This window comes from Cygnus atratus, chromosome 2, assembly GCF_013377495.2.
Source record: "Cygnus atratus isolate AKBS03 ecotype Queensland, Australia chromosome 2, CAtr_DNAZoo_HiC_assembly, whole genome shotgun sequence".
NCBI lineage: Eukaryota > Metazoa > Chordata > Aves > Anseriformes > Anatidae > Cygnus > Cygnus atratus.
The window spans coordinates 14,507,718-14,524,625 of NC_066363.1; the positions used below are offsets into that span (position 1 = coordinate 14,507,718).

Consider the following 16,908-nt stretch of genomic DNA (forward strand, 5'->3'; position numbering starts at 1 on the left):
CTTGCTTAGCAGAAATTTAAGGTAATGATCTTAATAACTACAGAAATTAGAGAAAACATCACTAATTTAATTTCTGAAATGAACAGCCTAATGGCTGTAAAATGTAATTCTGAAATCTGAGCATCTGATGGTGATAATTTACAGCAGGACTTAAGCTGGATATACTTCGATAGAAATGAGGCAACTTTCATGGTTATCAAATTTCTTCAAAATCATTGACCTATGCTACATATCGCATGCAAAGTTGGTTTTCAAACTTTGGAAATCGTGTTCTAGGATATTACAAACAAAATGAATGTCACTTGATATTCTGCCCATGTTGTCCAAAACTTCATGTCCTCTCGAGATTTAAAAATGCAAATGGATTTAGAGGAATTCTGCTTGTCCCATTTTTTGTCCTGTTCTATCCTTTAAGAAATCAAAGGATTTTTAAGGTTATTATTATCATATTATTATTATTATTATTATTAATAATAATAATTTCTTCCTTCTAGACACTGATACCAGAAAAGATGTTGATGCTAGTTCCTGTCTTTCTAGGAAGTCAGGCACACTTTGCAAGATGGTGCAAGTTGGAAGGTCCTCAAATTAGTCACTTTTTGCAGTCGTGTTTGTTCTGTGAAAGGCAGCAAAGCTCTGTTACTATTCCACCTGTAACAACAGCCCAGGGCATTGGCTTTGTGAAGGGAGAATATTTGAGAAGCAAGAAAACATAATGCATCATGTTCAGGTGGTGTGTTTATAGTGCAACTTTTCCCTGTTGGAAAACAAACCCTTTAAGAACAGCAGGTTGAGTACTAGGCTGCAGCCAGGAGATACGGCAATATGCAGCAGGCACTTTGTGGGTGCATCGTCACTCTGTCAGTTCTGGCTTCCTTCTGTATCAGAATTAATAGTGAAGACTATAAAGCCAGTTTTCCCAGTTACTGGTAGACATATATATCTGTATGCAAACACACATATATGTGTCGTATATGCACATATATGTGTCTGTGTGTGTATCTTTTCTGAATTAACATATGGAGTGTTCTTCGTGTAAGACTCAGATATCCCACCTACCAACTCTACCAAAACACAGGTAGAAAGCTCTTTGATACCACTGCAATATTGGTTTCTACCCATAAGATAAGCTGTTAAACCATTACGACTGTCACGTAAAAACAAAACACAAAATAAAGAAACACACATTACAGCTTTCTGGTACAGCTTTGTGCCTGTTGACCACTGTCTGAGACAGTTCATTTTGAGGAGGATGTATTTAGCTTTTATATATATAATATATATATATGTATATACATTTGGTAACATCAGGAACGTTTTTCTTCTCTGTCAGTGATGGCACTGAATCATGCCTGTCCGATGAAAGGGGGAAGTGTATGTATATATGCACATGGGTGATTAAAAAAAAACACCTTTGGCTTTATATTTCAATTCACATTTCTTTACAGGAATATGACCTAAATGGGTGTTTTTTAATGTTGATTGCAACGTTAACTATATGTGTGAATAACCTTTTTCCTTTTTAAAAAATATGTATATATATATATGTGATGTTTTTCTTTTTTCTCTCTGCCTTTTATGCAGGATCCAAACTACTGGATACAAGTGCATCGACTGGAGCATGGGGATGGTGGGATCCTAGATCTGGATGACATTCTTTGTGACGTAGCCGATGACAAAGACCGTGTAAGTACAAATAGCTATGGAAGAAGCCCAACGTGCACTGTACGTGGTTAGGACAGTATTCTGTGCTTCCAGCACATGTCTGGAGGTGGAGTCAAGCAGTGCAAAGGTTTTAGTTTTTTGATATAGCTTGCTTGACGGGTGTAGGAGTTTGTTACTATTATGATTTTCAAAAAAGCTCAGGAATTATTTAAATCGTGTTTTTTTTTTTTTTTTAAGTTCAAGTAAGAAAATGAGCCGAAATACTAAAAATAAAAATCTCAAAGGGGAACAATAATGCAAAAACAAAAATTTGAATATGCAAGTTAAGATTTTAGCTTCATGTTGCTGGTTGAATATATGAAAAACGCATGCTATTTTTCACTTGTGGAGGGTTGATTGTTTGTTTTCGTAAATCGGTTTGGGTGGAATTGCTGGATACACAGACCTTGAGAAAATAACTATACACTGTTTGTTGGGCACTGTGTGTGCTTTTTAAGTAGAGATTTATATCACCATCATCTAGGAGGTTTTTCATTATTGGTTGGTTGATTGAGCTTATAGATACACGTGTCTTTAAATTACATGTTCAAAAAGGGTAAGGTAAGAAACACTATGGCAAACAGTAAAGGCTTATGTAAATATGCCACTCTTCTCTGCAAAGTTGCATATGTTTGCTGAAGGTCTTGAGAGTGCCTGAGCCTGATGCAGACTTCAGTCTGGAAATGTGCTTTAGGACCCTGCTCCCTTCACGGACAGGATCCGTAATTGCCTCTGTTGGAAGCAACAGGCACTCTGAATACTCCTTGAAAAGAGGCCAACTGATGACTCTTCAGTTAATTTTTCAGAAATAAATACTTTGCCTGCAGTCATTTCTTGTGACAAAACTTAATTGTCTTGGTTATTTCAACCAGGACTTTATAAATAAAAATTATGAGAGGAGTCTTGGGACATGAAGACTCCTCGCTGTCTGAAATATTGGGATTACTCAAGCTGTATAGAGTAACAGAGCTGAGTTTTCAGGAATTTCTTCAATAAAAATAGTGCCCATCTAAGATTTCATGAAAAGCTAATTAAAACCTCCAGCTAGTTATCTCATATTCAAGGCCTGAAGTTGTATGATTAGTTTAGCTTTTGCTTACAGGCCTCAAAGAGACTGGTGGAAGCTGTCACTAACTACAAACATACATACTTATATATATATATATATATATATATACACACACGCACACACACACATAGAAGTATGACTTATGACTTATTTGAATCATGCACTTCTTAGCTCCTCACGTGCTCCTCCCTTCAAAAGGAGAAGTTTAAATTCTGGTGACTTCAAGACCTCATTTGTTGGCTGTTACCTTAGCTTGCTGCCTTCAAGTGGGGTAATTCCTCCCAGTGAAACTCTGTGGGTGTTTATGTGTGCATGACTAATAGCTGAAAAACTCTTGACTGCAACTGAAACAAGCAGTGTCATTATTGCAATAGTGTTTTTGTGTACAGATGGACAAGATACCTAATAGCTAGTAGCATTTATTTCCGTGTTTGCCAAGCTCATTTCCTCTGATTTTGTGAATCTGGCATATCTCTACTGGTAGGATTTATAAGTTAAATTTCTTTCCTTTTTTTTTTTTTTTTTTTTTTTTAGAGACCTTGTAGGATTGATTAGGAAGGTGCAATATAAACATGCACCGTGCTATATTGGTTTATATCCTTGAATTAATCATTCTCAGTTGACCTTCACATTTGATTCTCTTCAAGCATCTCAATCATTAGTCATTGTTTTTCAGTTTCCTATCTTACATTTTACAGCTGACCTTCCTGGTTCCCTGTAGTTTTGGATTGTTCGCATTGCGTTTTGTGCTTCCTCCATATCGAGTGTATCTGCTAGTTCTGTGTTAGCAGAACCTGATATAGGTCTCATCACTACAAGGTTCTGAGTATAACTCCAATTAGTAATATTTTATATATATATCCACACACTTCAGCTCGTCTTGTTTGAAAACAGATTATGTCTAAACATTTCAATTATCACTGAGGTCTGCATGTTTAGTTACGGTCAAAGTTAAACATAAGCCTATGCAATTTTTTTTAACTGGGACAAAAATATCCCAAATATTGCAAAACTGTAAACTTGGTACCTTAGTTTTCATTTCATTTTCACAAGGAAAATATTTACATTCTTGGTGACAAAGATGGTTGTGCTATTTACTGCCTGTCATGTGTACTTCTGAAAATCAGTTTGCTGTTATCATGATTCTTTAGATGTAAGCATTGTTCCCACAGTGAAAAATATTACAATTTGTGTTTATTATATTGCTTCTATGCCACAGTTGTTGGTGCAATGTCATACAAGCGCGGTATAGAATGTGAAGCAGCTAAGGACCAGCCTGTCCTCTTGCTAATCTTTTCACTCTTTATAGTTAACTATATTAGTAAAACAGAACTCTAAGAAATGTGAGGAATATATTTACCCCTATTCCACTGTCTCCATGGAGAAAGTGTTCTATCCTATAACAAATACAAAGATCCTTAGAGACAGCAGCTGTTTTGAATGGAATAAGAGAAGTATCTTTGTGGCAGTGTCCTTTCCATTAACGTGCAGGCTGATAGGGTGACTTTATTTAGCTTTTTCTGTCCCTGTATTTTGGTATTCTTTTGTCACTTGGTAAAACAGAACAGAAGAGTAAGGGTTAACCAGTTGCTCTTTGGAATAATTTGCAAAGTTCAGTGTTGTTTACCCCTTAAAAAAAAAGAGAGAAGAACGCAAAACAAACTACATGGAAAAATTTGATTTTGCTAAGCTGTTTGTTCCTTTCTGAAACAGCTTTCCTTAAGCCTTTTAACATAGTTCATTGACAAAGTGCATAATGCCTTCTAAATTAGCTGGCATGCAACTCCGACATTCATACTACACAATGTCACTACACAAAAGTTGGCGATGAAGACTTGGCTAATGCGGTTATTTGTAGTAACAGTATTAAAGCAATTAAAGCAAAAGTTAATAAATGCTCACGTGGGTAGTGTTTTCATGGAAATCTTTTTCTTATTCTTGAAATTAAAAAAAAATTGTCTAGGTTTTGTTATGGAAGATAGTTTCCAATGGAAATGCATCAATATTCTCCCTCCCTCTCACCCTTCATGAATACAAGTGGGTAGTCTTTTTTTGTTCTTTTTTTTCCTTACTGTTTGAGGAAGCTCCTTGAAATGCTTGGGCAGATGAATGATGAATGTCCAAGATCTCTGCACCAGTACAAAAGGAGAAACAATTCTCTTCAATTTGCTTTTAGTGAATGCATAGCCTATTTCAATTATTTTAAAAATACATGGTTCTTGTTGTCCACGTAGTGATTAGAACAATATGTTTAAGTTAGGTTAATAAACTTTTATTTGGATTTCTGTTACTTGTAGAAGTAGCCTTTCATTTGAAGGTTTTCAAAAAAACATATGTCAACTTGTCAGGTTTCCAGCTGGATGATAACATAATGGATGACTTCAGTTCTTACTAGGTAGACATTCTCAGCAGCAAAAAAAAAGTCCCTACCAAAGCCAACGACTACCCATAGTGATGTTTTTTCCTGGCAGATCAAAGCACATGGACACTTCAGTGATCCTCATACTTCGTGTATTACATGGAAGTACTTATTCAGGGGTCCCATAGACTCTTGTTTGTCTATGGAAAAAAATATTCAAGACATTGTGGTGTAATCTCCTATTTTAAAAGTGTGTGTCTGAACATTACTTACTCCCAATTGAATTCTCACTGAAAATGTCACTAGTATTTTGGACAATTAAAAAAACCAACAACGTGTAATTATATATAATTCTTTCCTTCATAGTAATGCTCAGACTGTTACTCAGTGAAAAGCTTTACAGACTACAATGTCTGTTCTCGGTGCAGCTACAACATTTCTGAGAAATTAGAGGCTTTCCTTCCCAAGAAAGCAATGAGGAGCTGCCATTAAGAGTTACTGGTTTTGGTAAGCAGCTGGACAAATAGAGCTTGTTTGAAACATTGCAGGGTATGAAGCTAAGGATAATTATTAATAAACTCATTTACCCTAATGTATTAGGTTTTTTTTTAGCTTGTGATTAGCAACCCTTAGCTGTAAAGGCATTTGCATCTTATGATTTCACTCATCACTGTCCTAATAAATTCAACACTCTAGTTCTCAAAAATAACCACTGTTAATTTGCTGTATTTTGGTGTATACTTGAGTTACAGTCTGAGTAATGTTCTCTCAACTGAAAAATGGGCTTTCTGTGCTGGATTTACCATTTTCAAATATTTGGTGAGGTCTGCACCCTGCATAATTCATATTTATGTCCACTTTGTGCAGACATACAAAATGGAGCAATATTGATCGGTAGTGTCTGCAGTGAACTTTGGTGCTTACCACAGTGTTTGTGTGCACGTTGGTCATATCTGGGTCAGTGTAAGATTAAGGTGATGTTGGTGCTTGGTGCTGGTGAGGCATACTTTGAAATTCCTAGAAGACATGGAAAAAAAACATTGCTCTTTTGAGTGAAATACTGCCGGTGGAAATGGGATGAATATTCATTTAATATGAACATTCATTAATTAAATATTAACATTAATTTAATAGATCTATGTCAAAACAAAGTTCATAAATGTTCATAATCTTGAGTTAGCTAATTTAAATAATTAAATTGCAGCTGAAATGCTGTGAGATCAATTGCAATTCATTTTCATCCTCTTTCTGGAGAAACCTACAAATGCTCTGTTAGGATTATTGTGAATTTAATACTTGGTTGTTTCTGTCCTGATAGGAGAAAGTCTGACGAGTTTCTTCACGCAGTATGAAGGCATTTTAGGAAAATTAGGCATATTATACTTTCCCAGCATAGTGGAAAGGAAATGAACTTTTGGTTTTTGTGTTAAACATACAGTCAATTCTAAATAATACTGTTGTTTTGTTTACTTCCTCTTGGAAAGCACTGTTGAGTTAGGGAGGCATGTGATACACAAAATGTGGCTTCGGAAAGGATGACTCTATTTGTTTGTAACAAATGTTGACTTGAAACCAACACAGAAATAACTCTTATTTTGAGCAGATGCATTATGGTCCTAAGGTTAAAGGCCAGCTTGGGACTGGACAGCTGTGACTGCAATATCTGCTGCTATTGATTTTTGGTCTGTCGCTCTTATTTTTTGGGAGAGTTATGCAAGGCTTCCAGTTTTATAGTAAATTCTGGGTAGACCAGTGACAATGTGATGCTCGTAGAAAGAATGGGGTTCTGGTAACCCGGTGTCTGTTTATTCTCTGTGATGTTAAGGAGCTTTTGAACTTGATGAAAGTTGCACAGATAAACTTGCGTTATCTTTAGATTTCCATCAGCACATAATCAGTACTCAAAGTAGTGTTGTTTGTTCTAAATTTGGGTCTCTCTGCCTCATTTAAGCAAACTTACAGCTGCATTTACATTTGAATTTTCTTTGACTTAAGAAACTTAAGAATTTAACCCGAAGAGTGTAAACAGAGAAGAACATTTTTTGTTGTGCTTCTAAGGTTTGTGTGCCTTTGGCAGATTAAAGCCCTAGAACATCTAGATCCAGTGCAGCAAATCTGATAGCGGAACCTGAAAATGCCCCCAATACTTCTCAAATATATACTTTGAATGCCATTCTCTTTCCCTTTTTTCATCAAAACTGCCACAGAATTAATTTTTAACTACTACTGTGTTTCTCTGCTACAGTGTCCAGCTTCTCTCATTTTGTTCTGTGACTTCCTTCGCTGTATCCCAGGAAAGCAGAATGACCTTGAAACAATTTGTTGTTACTCATAAGTGACTTGGCAAAACACATTTTGAGCATAAGGCATTCTTTTCTTGTAACAGCTTAAAATAACTTCTTGTGCAGCTGAGCTTGGGAAAGTATTGATATTGGGAAAGAAACCTCTCATACAACAATTCCATGATTTTTTCTCTAATAAAATTTAAAAACTTTAGTTTAACAATGAACTCTTCATGTCATCTAGTATTGTGCAGCATGTTTTATTTTAAATACATTTTGACAGAATTGGCAATTTGTTTTTAACTGGCAGGTGGATAAAAACAGAATGACTCTGTTTTAATGTCTCAGGTTTTCTAGCTTTAACACTATTGACTTGTTATTAGGGGGATGGCCAGAAGATTTTTAGGTTCATCTTGCTGATGGATTTAAACCAAGGGAAAATCAATGTCCTTTAGATAGCTGGTATTTAATGAACACATATTTGGAAATAACATACTCCAAACATAAACATTGTGTTCTCTCAAATAATTGAATTAAGATGCTCGTAGTATTTCTAATAAAATAAATTTTAACTTCACAATGTTTACGGATGAGACTAACTCCTATGGAACTGAGGAAATACAAGGCATAATATACTACTACCAAAACGTGTGGATTTTCCAGTCACTAAGAGATATTAGAGCTAACTAAAGGTTTTATCCCATCTGAATTTTATATCCTTTTCAGTGCTGTCCTCCAAATTTACTCTCATTTAATCTCATTTACTTTTTCTAGCTCTGTAAAGACAGCATCTCTGTTCACGATCCATTGTTTATTATGGGGATAAACTGCAATATGCAAATTCCCTTGCTGAATTACTGCAGTAGTTGTATCAATGCACTAACAACTCCCAGGTAAGAGAGGAATGAAACTGAGACAATTTTATTATTTGGAAGTTAGTTTCCATGGAGATCTGAAGAGCTGTGGGTAGGGCTGACTTCTGAAAATTAAATAATTTGGTGAGAACTGTTCTTTAAATAATAGTGGGTTCATGCATGAACATGATATACTGGGGAAGACTGCGACAGTGTTGTGAAAGTTGTGCCTGACAAATCTGCTGGAATTCTGTGCAGAAAGAAAGACCTCAGCAACAGCGACTTGTTAGTGTAATCAAATAACCCACGAGCCTACCACAGGATGAAAAAGAGGGTCTTACGGACAAGTATGTGATGGAAAGTAGGACATCTGTGGTTGCACATATTTGCAGTTGCCCTGGAAGAAAGCAAAGAGGGGATTTGAATACCGGAGTGACACACTCCATTGCTGTGTGCGAACCCGAACGTTGGTAGTGAAACGCTGGCTGGGGAGTTGCAGAAGTGTCCCGTGCTACAGAGGGAGTACACAGTAGCGTGGTTCATGAAGTAAGATGTTGGCAAACGTGATGTGCTTTCAGTGAAAGACTCCCTTAATTGAATACACAAAATAATGAGTTCTGAGCTAGCTATTATATTTGGGAAAATGTTCTTGGTTTTGTAATAGATCTCTGGAAACATGGCTTACAGAGCTCATACCTTGCAGTGTGAGATGTAACAGGAGAAAATAAGGCTCCCAGCAGCTTGCCTTTGTGCTTGCCTCTCTCCCACATTGTTGTCCTCTCCTGCCACTTACCTCGTGCAGGCTCTGGCACTCTTGACCCTGTCTCTCAGCCACTTAATTCACCAGAACGCCAGAGGACTCACCCTTACAAAAATAACTGAATGCTTTTCTGCTGTTCCACCGAAGGACCTGGCAAGGTGGTGGAGAAAGGGAGAGGACGTCGCTGCTGGGAGCAGTTGAGGTGTGAAGGAAGAAGAGGGAGGGTGGGAATGGGAGCAGGAGGAAGAGCAGGGTGAGACCTTCCCTGTCAGTGCAGGGAGGCTTCTGGTGGCCGTGGAGCCACTGGGGGGGTCCCTGCGGTGAAGCAAGGACAGGGAAGGGAAGAGGCAGGCACCTGGTGCTCTACGTGATGGTGGGACTTCAGGCTGCCTCCAGCCACCAACCACCCAACAACCAAAACAGGTTTTGTACACATAGCTAAAGCACAGAAGAGGTGCCAACGCTGATTCCAGGTGTAGATTAAAGGTTTCTTCAGCAGCAGTGCCTAAATGGACCAGGACTCTCAGCCTTGCACAGAGGATGAAAGTGGCAAACTGTAGTTGACTGTAAAATCACCAGTGAGGTTGAGGAATTATTCTTTGCCTTTTCAGTGCAAGATCCTAAAAGAGTGTAGGCTTAAATTAAATCTAAGGAAGAAATTCTTCACTCGGAGAGTGGTGAGGCACTGGCACAGGTTGCCCAGAGAAGCTGTGGCTGCCCCATCCCTGGAGGTGTTCAAGGCCAGGCTGGATGGGGCTTTGAGCATCCTGATCTGGTGGGAGGTGCCCCTGCCCATGGCAGGAGGGTGGAATTAGATGGGCTTTAAGGTCCCTTCCAACCTGAGCCACTCCCTAATTCTCTGGTTCTATGATCTGGGGGCATCAGATGAAGCTAAAGTTTTCATTAGCAAAGCAAATGACAGGAGATACAGTTCGTGGATAAAATACTGCCTGTTGTTTTCAAAGAAACACGAGTAGCCTAACTCATAGGAGTAGCTACTTGTGAAAGGCTTTCAGACGTTCCTTGACCTTAATTTTTATGGTGTATCAGAGTATATGTGGTTTTTGGCAGATGGTGCAGATGCTTAAAGAAGTTTTGAAGGGCTGTAATTGTTTTTGAGATGTCATGGTTTAAAAGTACGCATTATGCTGGCTTAACTGATTATGTTTTACTCTTCAGAAAGATGATGCCGGTAAATCATGGGAAATGTTAATTTAAATATTTAAATTGTTTGTAAGTAGGAATCTCTTTAAACTTCAGTGAAAACCTCAGTGTGTGGAAATGATGATGGTCTCACAGTGTCTAATGCTGGTAGCGCTGAAGGTCGATTTGTGGCTACGGATGATGGCTGCTACAGTATTATAAACTCATCATAGTTAAGAGACACTGTACAAAAACTATTTAATAATTGATTTTTTCTCTCTATATCTTGTAATAATTATAAGATTCACTAATTAGATGGAGTTGTAGATAATATGAAGAAGTGTTTTATAATTCTTCACAGTGTAAATCTCACAGTGAATCTAGAATTAGGTCATTATGGCTAATAAATGCATGATATTCTGATATCTTTTCATTAATTTTAGCAAAATCACTTTGTCCTAGAGGTGTGTTATTCATCCCACAACAAAAGAAAAAACTGCAGTTAAGGTTTGTTGTGGGAATTCATTATCTTCTTAGTCACTGATATCATCAGGTCTTAAAAGAAACACTTCACAGCAATAGCTTCACAGATATTTCCTAATAGAGATGGTGAGACTCGTACACTAGAGGACTGACCCATATTAAATCTTAATTATAGTAATGGATAATCCTGCAAGTATAAATTATTCACGGTTGCTTTGTACGTGAAGTAGCGTCATGAATAAATTAGGGAAAAGTTTCTGGAGAAGACCCTGGACAGTGGCATAAGTTTGTCAAAAGAAAGTTTTCCTTTTTGTCTTTTAACCCAGATCTGAATCTGACGCTGTTAGATTTGCAAGCACATTCCTATCGGTGCAACTTTGCGCTTTGGAGATGTTTTGTTTAATCAAAACCAATAGCAGGGAGTCTTGGGCTTCTACACCCTCGTAGTGTTCCTTGACTAATCTGTTATGCAAGGGAAACATTCCTACCTAAACACAGGCCTGGTACAAAAGCTGCAATCTCAGCTGTCTGATAAGATTCCCACACTGTCACTAGGCTGAGAATTCATTTACGTTGCCCTCTTTTCCGTCAGTACTAATAGGTCTTAAATGAGTGCTGTAACTTCACAGTTATTGCCCAGAAAGGACAGTAGGATTCATACATAGGCTTGGACGTCATTTTCTAGAAGGCTTAGTAGCTAAGTACCTCCTAAGTAATGTGTAGCGTGAATAGCCTTTCTGACAAAGGGATGACTTGAATCAGGTTAAAACGGGGTCTCTAATGAATGGGGCAGCTATCTCATGCGAAAGGTTCCTTCAGCAGTGCTTTGGGTCCAAGAATAAGAAAGTAATGCTGTCTTTCTGGGGGAACTTTTCAGCAGCCTGACTTTTCAGATACCTTGTTAGTAGTAGCCTAGAAAGGAAGGAGTTAAGAAGATGCTTTGAACCCAAAGTCTTCTGCTTCATCCCCACACCCTGTTGGTGTACTTCCACACCCTCCTGGTGTGTAGGGAACTACCTTCCGTTCACCTTTAGCGTGCTCAGCAGGATAGTCACTACATTTTTCAGATTAGCATCACTGCTGAAGCCTGTTTGAGTTTATACAGCAAGAAGGAGTTCTGCCTGCTCTTCAGTGACACGCAGCATTGCAGGACCATCGCCGTTTTTCATCTGTACATCCTGCTGGAAAAAGAGATTGTTCTTAGGTGGGCTTGACTACTTGGAGGTTGCTTCGCTTCCTACAGGACTGAAGACTGTTCGCTGTAAGCTCGGTTGGAAGCTTGATGGTACTGAGGCTTTGTTTTCTTGGGACACTGTTTGCTTGAAGATCCCACATTTTGGTGGATGAAATGGCAGACACACCTAAGAGGAAAATTACAAAGAAGTCGTCGTCTTTTTCATACGATCGTCGGAGAGATTCAGTGAAGGTTAGGAGACAGTCCAAGTCTCTTAGCTTTAAGTCAGCTACATTGGGTGCTCAGAAAAGACAGGCAAAGAAAAAGCAGGTTTGTGTTTGGCTGTTTCTTAAAAACATATCTTTACTTCCAAAATTCGTATAAAGATTGTAAAACTTGCTTTGTTAATGTGAAGCGGAAAGCAGTCTGCTGATTTGCAACCCGTGTGTGAGTGCGTATGTGTACATATACAAGCTTGTGGGCAGGTAAAGCTGGGGTGGCTTCTTTTTTCTCTCTAACATTTCTTATGAGCTAGTGAAAACTTGTGGTGTGAACTGGATTGCAAGAAAAGCCTCCGACTTCTTTGCTTTTGAGATTTCTGTTTTGTTGTGGGGAGCTGCCTCTGTAGCGTAACACGCACCCCGTGAGCTTTTGGTAGCGTTTTGTCTGTTGTGCTGACAAACGCGGTGGGTACTGAACCTTCTGAAATTATTATTCAGGTTACAAACAATGTTTCACTGCTCTTCATTATTATTGTTCCCCCTTTTTTTTTTTTTTTTTTAAATGTTGAAACGTACCAGACTGAGAGCTTTAGGGAGTGAAATATTTTACTTATTCCGGAACAGGTAGTGCCAGTCAGCGGCAGCACCTGTTCTGGTGGGACCAGTTCCTAGGGTTAGAGGGCAGCTTAATGCCTCGGCGTTATTGCACTTCAATAGTGAAAGACTCATACGCAGGTCTTTATCTTTTATAGTTGGAATATAATTAAATGAAATTTCTCCAAAGAGCAAACGTACCTTGCGCTGGAGCAAATGGAATAAAAACAAGTGAGTCAGTTCATGAAATGTCTTTGTGTACCGATCTACGATTTAATCTAATATGAAAGGAGCTCAGGCTCACGGACTTTACAGCGCTCTGGCTCTGAACCTGTGTGCGCAGGGTGCCTTTTTGAAAGGGTTGAAGTAACTTTTAAGGGAATTTCTAATTAACTGTAGAACATACAAGTTTTTAATACTTTGCAAATAATGCTTCCACAAATGCTTTAAATAAACTGGATTGTCATTAAGCAGTATTAGTGAATTTCTCACACGCAAGTAATTTTCAGGACCTGACCACTACACCTGCTCCTAAATTTTGATGACAGTGTACCCAGTCAGATTTAAGAGCGTGAAAGTTATAGTGCCCTGAGTAAGCTTAAAAACATAATGGATTTAATGTATTTGGGTTCCTATGTGTTTTATTACTATTTCTGTTGTTCTTGAATGCTTAGTATGTCTACTTACATCGCAAAAACTCACTATTAGAGTATTAGGATATTCAAGCTTTAGTGTGGTTCTTTAATGTTAATTAGAGTCATAGGTGAAGCCCCTTCGTCTGAATAAAAGTTTTAAAATGAGGGAATATTTGAAGAAATTAGGAACACCTTCAAAAGGACACCAAGCTTGAATTTTGTTTTGCTTTATTATCAGATGTCATTTGAGAAGTTAAATCACAATTCTAACTTCTACAGAGGTATGTGAGCATTCCAGTTCATTGGATCCTTTCAGGAAATAGAAAGACTACTCAGATTAATTTGACAATTTTGTTTGTAAGTGCAACTCAGTGAGTACCCCTGTATTCTAATTTTCCCAGACCTTAAGGTTTCTGCAGTCTCTCATCTTTTGGATAACTGCCATGGTTACTGTGTGACCTCTAGTGGTTAATGAAAAATATGCTCAATTACTGAATTCAAGCTGATGCTTGAAAAAGTCCCTAAAATGTTTACGTGTTGGCTTAATCGCTTGATCCTCCAAATTCTCTTATTATTATTGAAAAGAAAATAATAAAAATTGCTTTAAGTTTATCTTTTATGGTGCCACTTCCAGAAAAAAATGTTTTGCTAAAATCGTTACACACATGGGTGTGTGTCTGAAGAACAGTACTGATAGATGGGGACTTATAAGAGTAGTATTAAAAACCTTTTACTACCTTGGCATGGTGAATGTATGCTAGAGGATGAAATTACTGAAATGAAGCACCCTCCGTGAAGCCTTGTTTTGGTCAACTTCTGTAGCTGCAAAAGGGCTTTTCTGCCTCAAGAATGTATTTTTTTCCCCTCTAAATGCTCCAATTAACTCTAAAATTTGTTGCTTTTTCCTACAAGCTTGGTCTTGTTTCAATCTTTAGATCACTGTAATTGAGACCAAACCACCCTCACCTCCTCCCTGCTCTGTCCCTCCTTGCAATGGCAGCTATTGATGGGTGCATTGGAAATGCTATTGAACACAAAACATGACTGCTTTTATTATTGTCAATCTTTCAAAATAGTGAAGAAAGTTATAGCTTTGAATTTATCGGAATCTGATCAGTGTTTAACTAACTCCATGCAGTACAGCGTAACTTCAGTGAGTGTGCGGCTTCTTCATGGCCTGAGCTGTAGAGTGAGCAGTAGGTCAATTATTGCAATAGGAGAAATAGTTCTTAGAAGTGCCTTTTTTGTTGCTTTAGTCTTTCTCTCTCTCTCTCTCTCTCTCTTTTCTTTTTCTTTTTTTTTTTTTTTAACATTCTTTTAATGTGTGTTTGGCACCTGCGAGTATTTAAAGCTTTGCTTTTCTCTGCTGTTTTGGGACACAATAGTAGACTTGCTGCTGACAATGTAAGAGGCCTTCCAGGAGTCGTTTCCTGGAGGAACAAGCCTGCCTCTGTTTATGGAGACAGGCAAGCTAAAATTAGTTTTCTAAACATTATGGAGGATTGTTATCAATCCCAGTCCACTAAAATCATAACACTCTGCAAAATCATCTTGTGGTGGTAAAAATTCAATTTTGATCTTTTTTCATAACACATTAAGACTCTTATATCACTAATGAAATATTAATGAGAATCTGAGAACATTTTAAAAAGGCATTTGTCACAGTTTCTGTATCACAAAGATATGGTTATGTTTAAAGCAAATTGCTGCACTGTTGCTTTTTTTTTTTAGTTAGTTTATTTATTATAAATTGAAAACCATAAATTTTTCAAAACCAACAATTTTAAATACCTCATATAATATAAAAAGGAACCAACCTCATCCTAGAGAATCATCCCATCAAGTTATTTGTTGATACAGGTTGCTCTTTAATGATTTTTCTCTCCATTCCTAATACCTGAAGGCTTTGATGCAAATCTCAGGAATGAAGCCGTTTTTAATTGTTCACATTTTTCATTTTCTGTTCAAACTAGCATGGTTAATTTGCAGTGAAAATCTTTTCGTGGCCCTTTTCAGTGCAGTTTATGGAAGGCACCCTCTCTACTCTACCCCCTACTCTTTCAACTAGGAGGGCATCTCTGTGCCTTCCTGGCTTACGGGATTTCTGTGTGTGGTCCTTGCTTACTTGCTTTCCAATATTGCTGGTGGATTCTGTTATTTTGGTGGAAAAAAAATAATGAAACAAGGCTTATCAGTTCTAAAATAGAAAATATGATGCTAATTACTTTCACTGTCTGCTGATACTGTCATATTAGTTGATCTAAATGTAAAACCACACAGCACAATTATGCTGGAGGTGACTTCTCAGCCACATGAGTATTATGCAATGTAATCTATGAAATGAATGACAGTTTTAGGAGAAAAAAATGCCTATTTTTACATTTTGAATGAAGAACAAATTCAGTTATGTGAAATAAAACCCATAAATAAGTTTTAAGGAAATTGAAGATTGAGATCTTTATGTACAAGATACTGTATAAAAGAGATGCAGTGCAATTTTGAATTGTTTTGTGAGAACCTCTGAAGTCCTATTTCTCTCTGACATCACCAGCTGTCTGATAACCATGGTGTGGACTGGGATCTCAGTTGATTAATTATGATCTGAGGCTCTTTTCCTGATAACTACTTATGTTTTGGATACCAGCTGTGGAACTTGGTTGGGTTTATAAGCTGTGGTAGAATACAGAGAACATGCATAGTACTGCAGATTAGTTTTTTTTTCCATATAGTCCTATTTTTCCTATGGAGTTCTGTGGAATTGAGCTGAATAGCTTTTTTTTTTTTTTTTTTTCCTTTTCTTTTAAACTGTATAATCCTGGAACCGTGTGGGATGTGCCATCCGCTATCCCAGTTGCAGAACAATACATACAAAGAGGGTGTTGTTAGAAAATCTCCAGATCCTTGTGTTTAAATATGACTCAGTTAATAGGAGTGCTCCAGATTCCATGTTATGAGCATCTCAGTAGGCTATGGCCTGTGGATTACACTCTTCGCTGTCTTATTAGAAGGAAACGCTGGGTGGAAAAAAGGCATTGGGAAGGCTGAGAATGTGAGGGAAGGGGGCCATGGATACAGAGTGAGCATTTATCATGTTGAACTCTGTTGTAGGGAATGTTTATAATATGACTATATATATATATATAGCATAGTGCCAGGTGCAGCGTTTCTGGGGTGTGACAAGGCTGGTGAGCACATCCCATAGAGCCAACACCAGCAACTCAAATTATCTGTAATCTGTTAAGATACCTAAGTTGTAAAGAAAAGTTAGGGGTGGAGGACATCTCCATCCCTCATCTCTAATAATTAATTGTTGGACATTATTTCTGAAAGCGATAATCTGTGATCACTTTTCTTCTACTGCTTTACTTACTATTTTTTTTGCAAGAGCTTGTTTTGAAGTCCCTTGGGAATCTTAAATCTCCTCTCCAGGGAGCAGGAAGTCAGCTTCAGGTGTGAACTTTCAGGATTTGTTGTGAAAATCTGATCCTGTTTCTCTTCAGATAAAACCAGACAAGCACGTAAAAGAGAGAAAAAAAAAAGAAGTGTGCAACAGAGCAGCAGGAGATAACAGCATGTGGGTTCCTCTGGCAGTTTGGTAGAGGAAACGTAGACCATCAAAACTCGGTCGCT

At 37.8% G+C, this 16,908-nt stretch overlaps 1 protein-coding gene across 20 annotated transcripts in view; it reads left to right on the forward strand.

Moving 5' to 3' along the window:
• The window catches only part of PARD3 (par-3 family cell polarity regulator), a 445,585-nt gene that overhangs the window by 47,546 nt on the left and 381,131 nt on the right, over window positions 1–16,908 (forward strand). For all 20 annotated transcript variants that reach the window (XM_035545279.2, XM_050708750.1, XM_035545284.2 and 17 more), the window contains exon 2: window positions 1,585–1,686. In XM_035545279.2, the coding sequence (XP_035401172.1) occupies window positions 1,585–1,686 (102 nt within the window). The remainder of the gene's footprint in view (window positions 1–1,584; window positions 1,687–16,908) is intronic.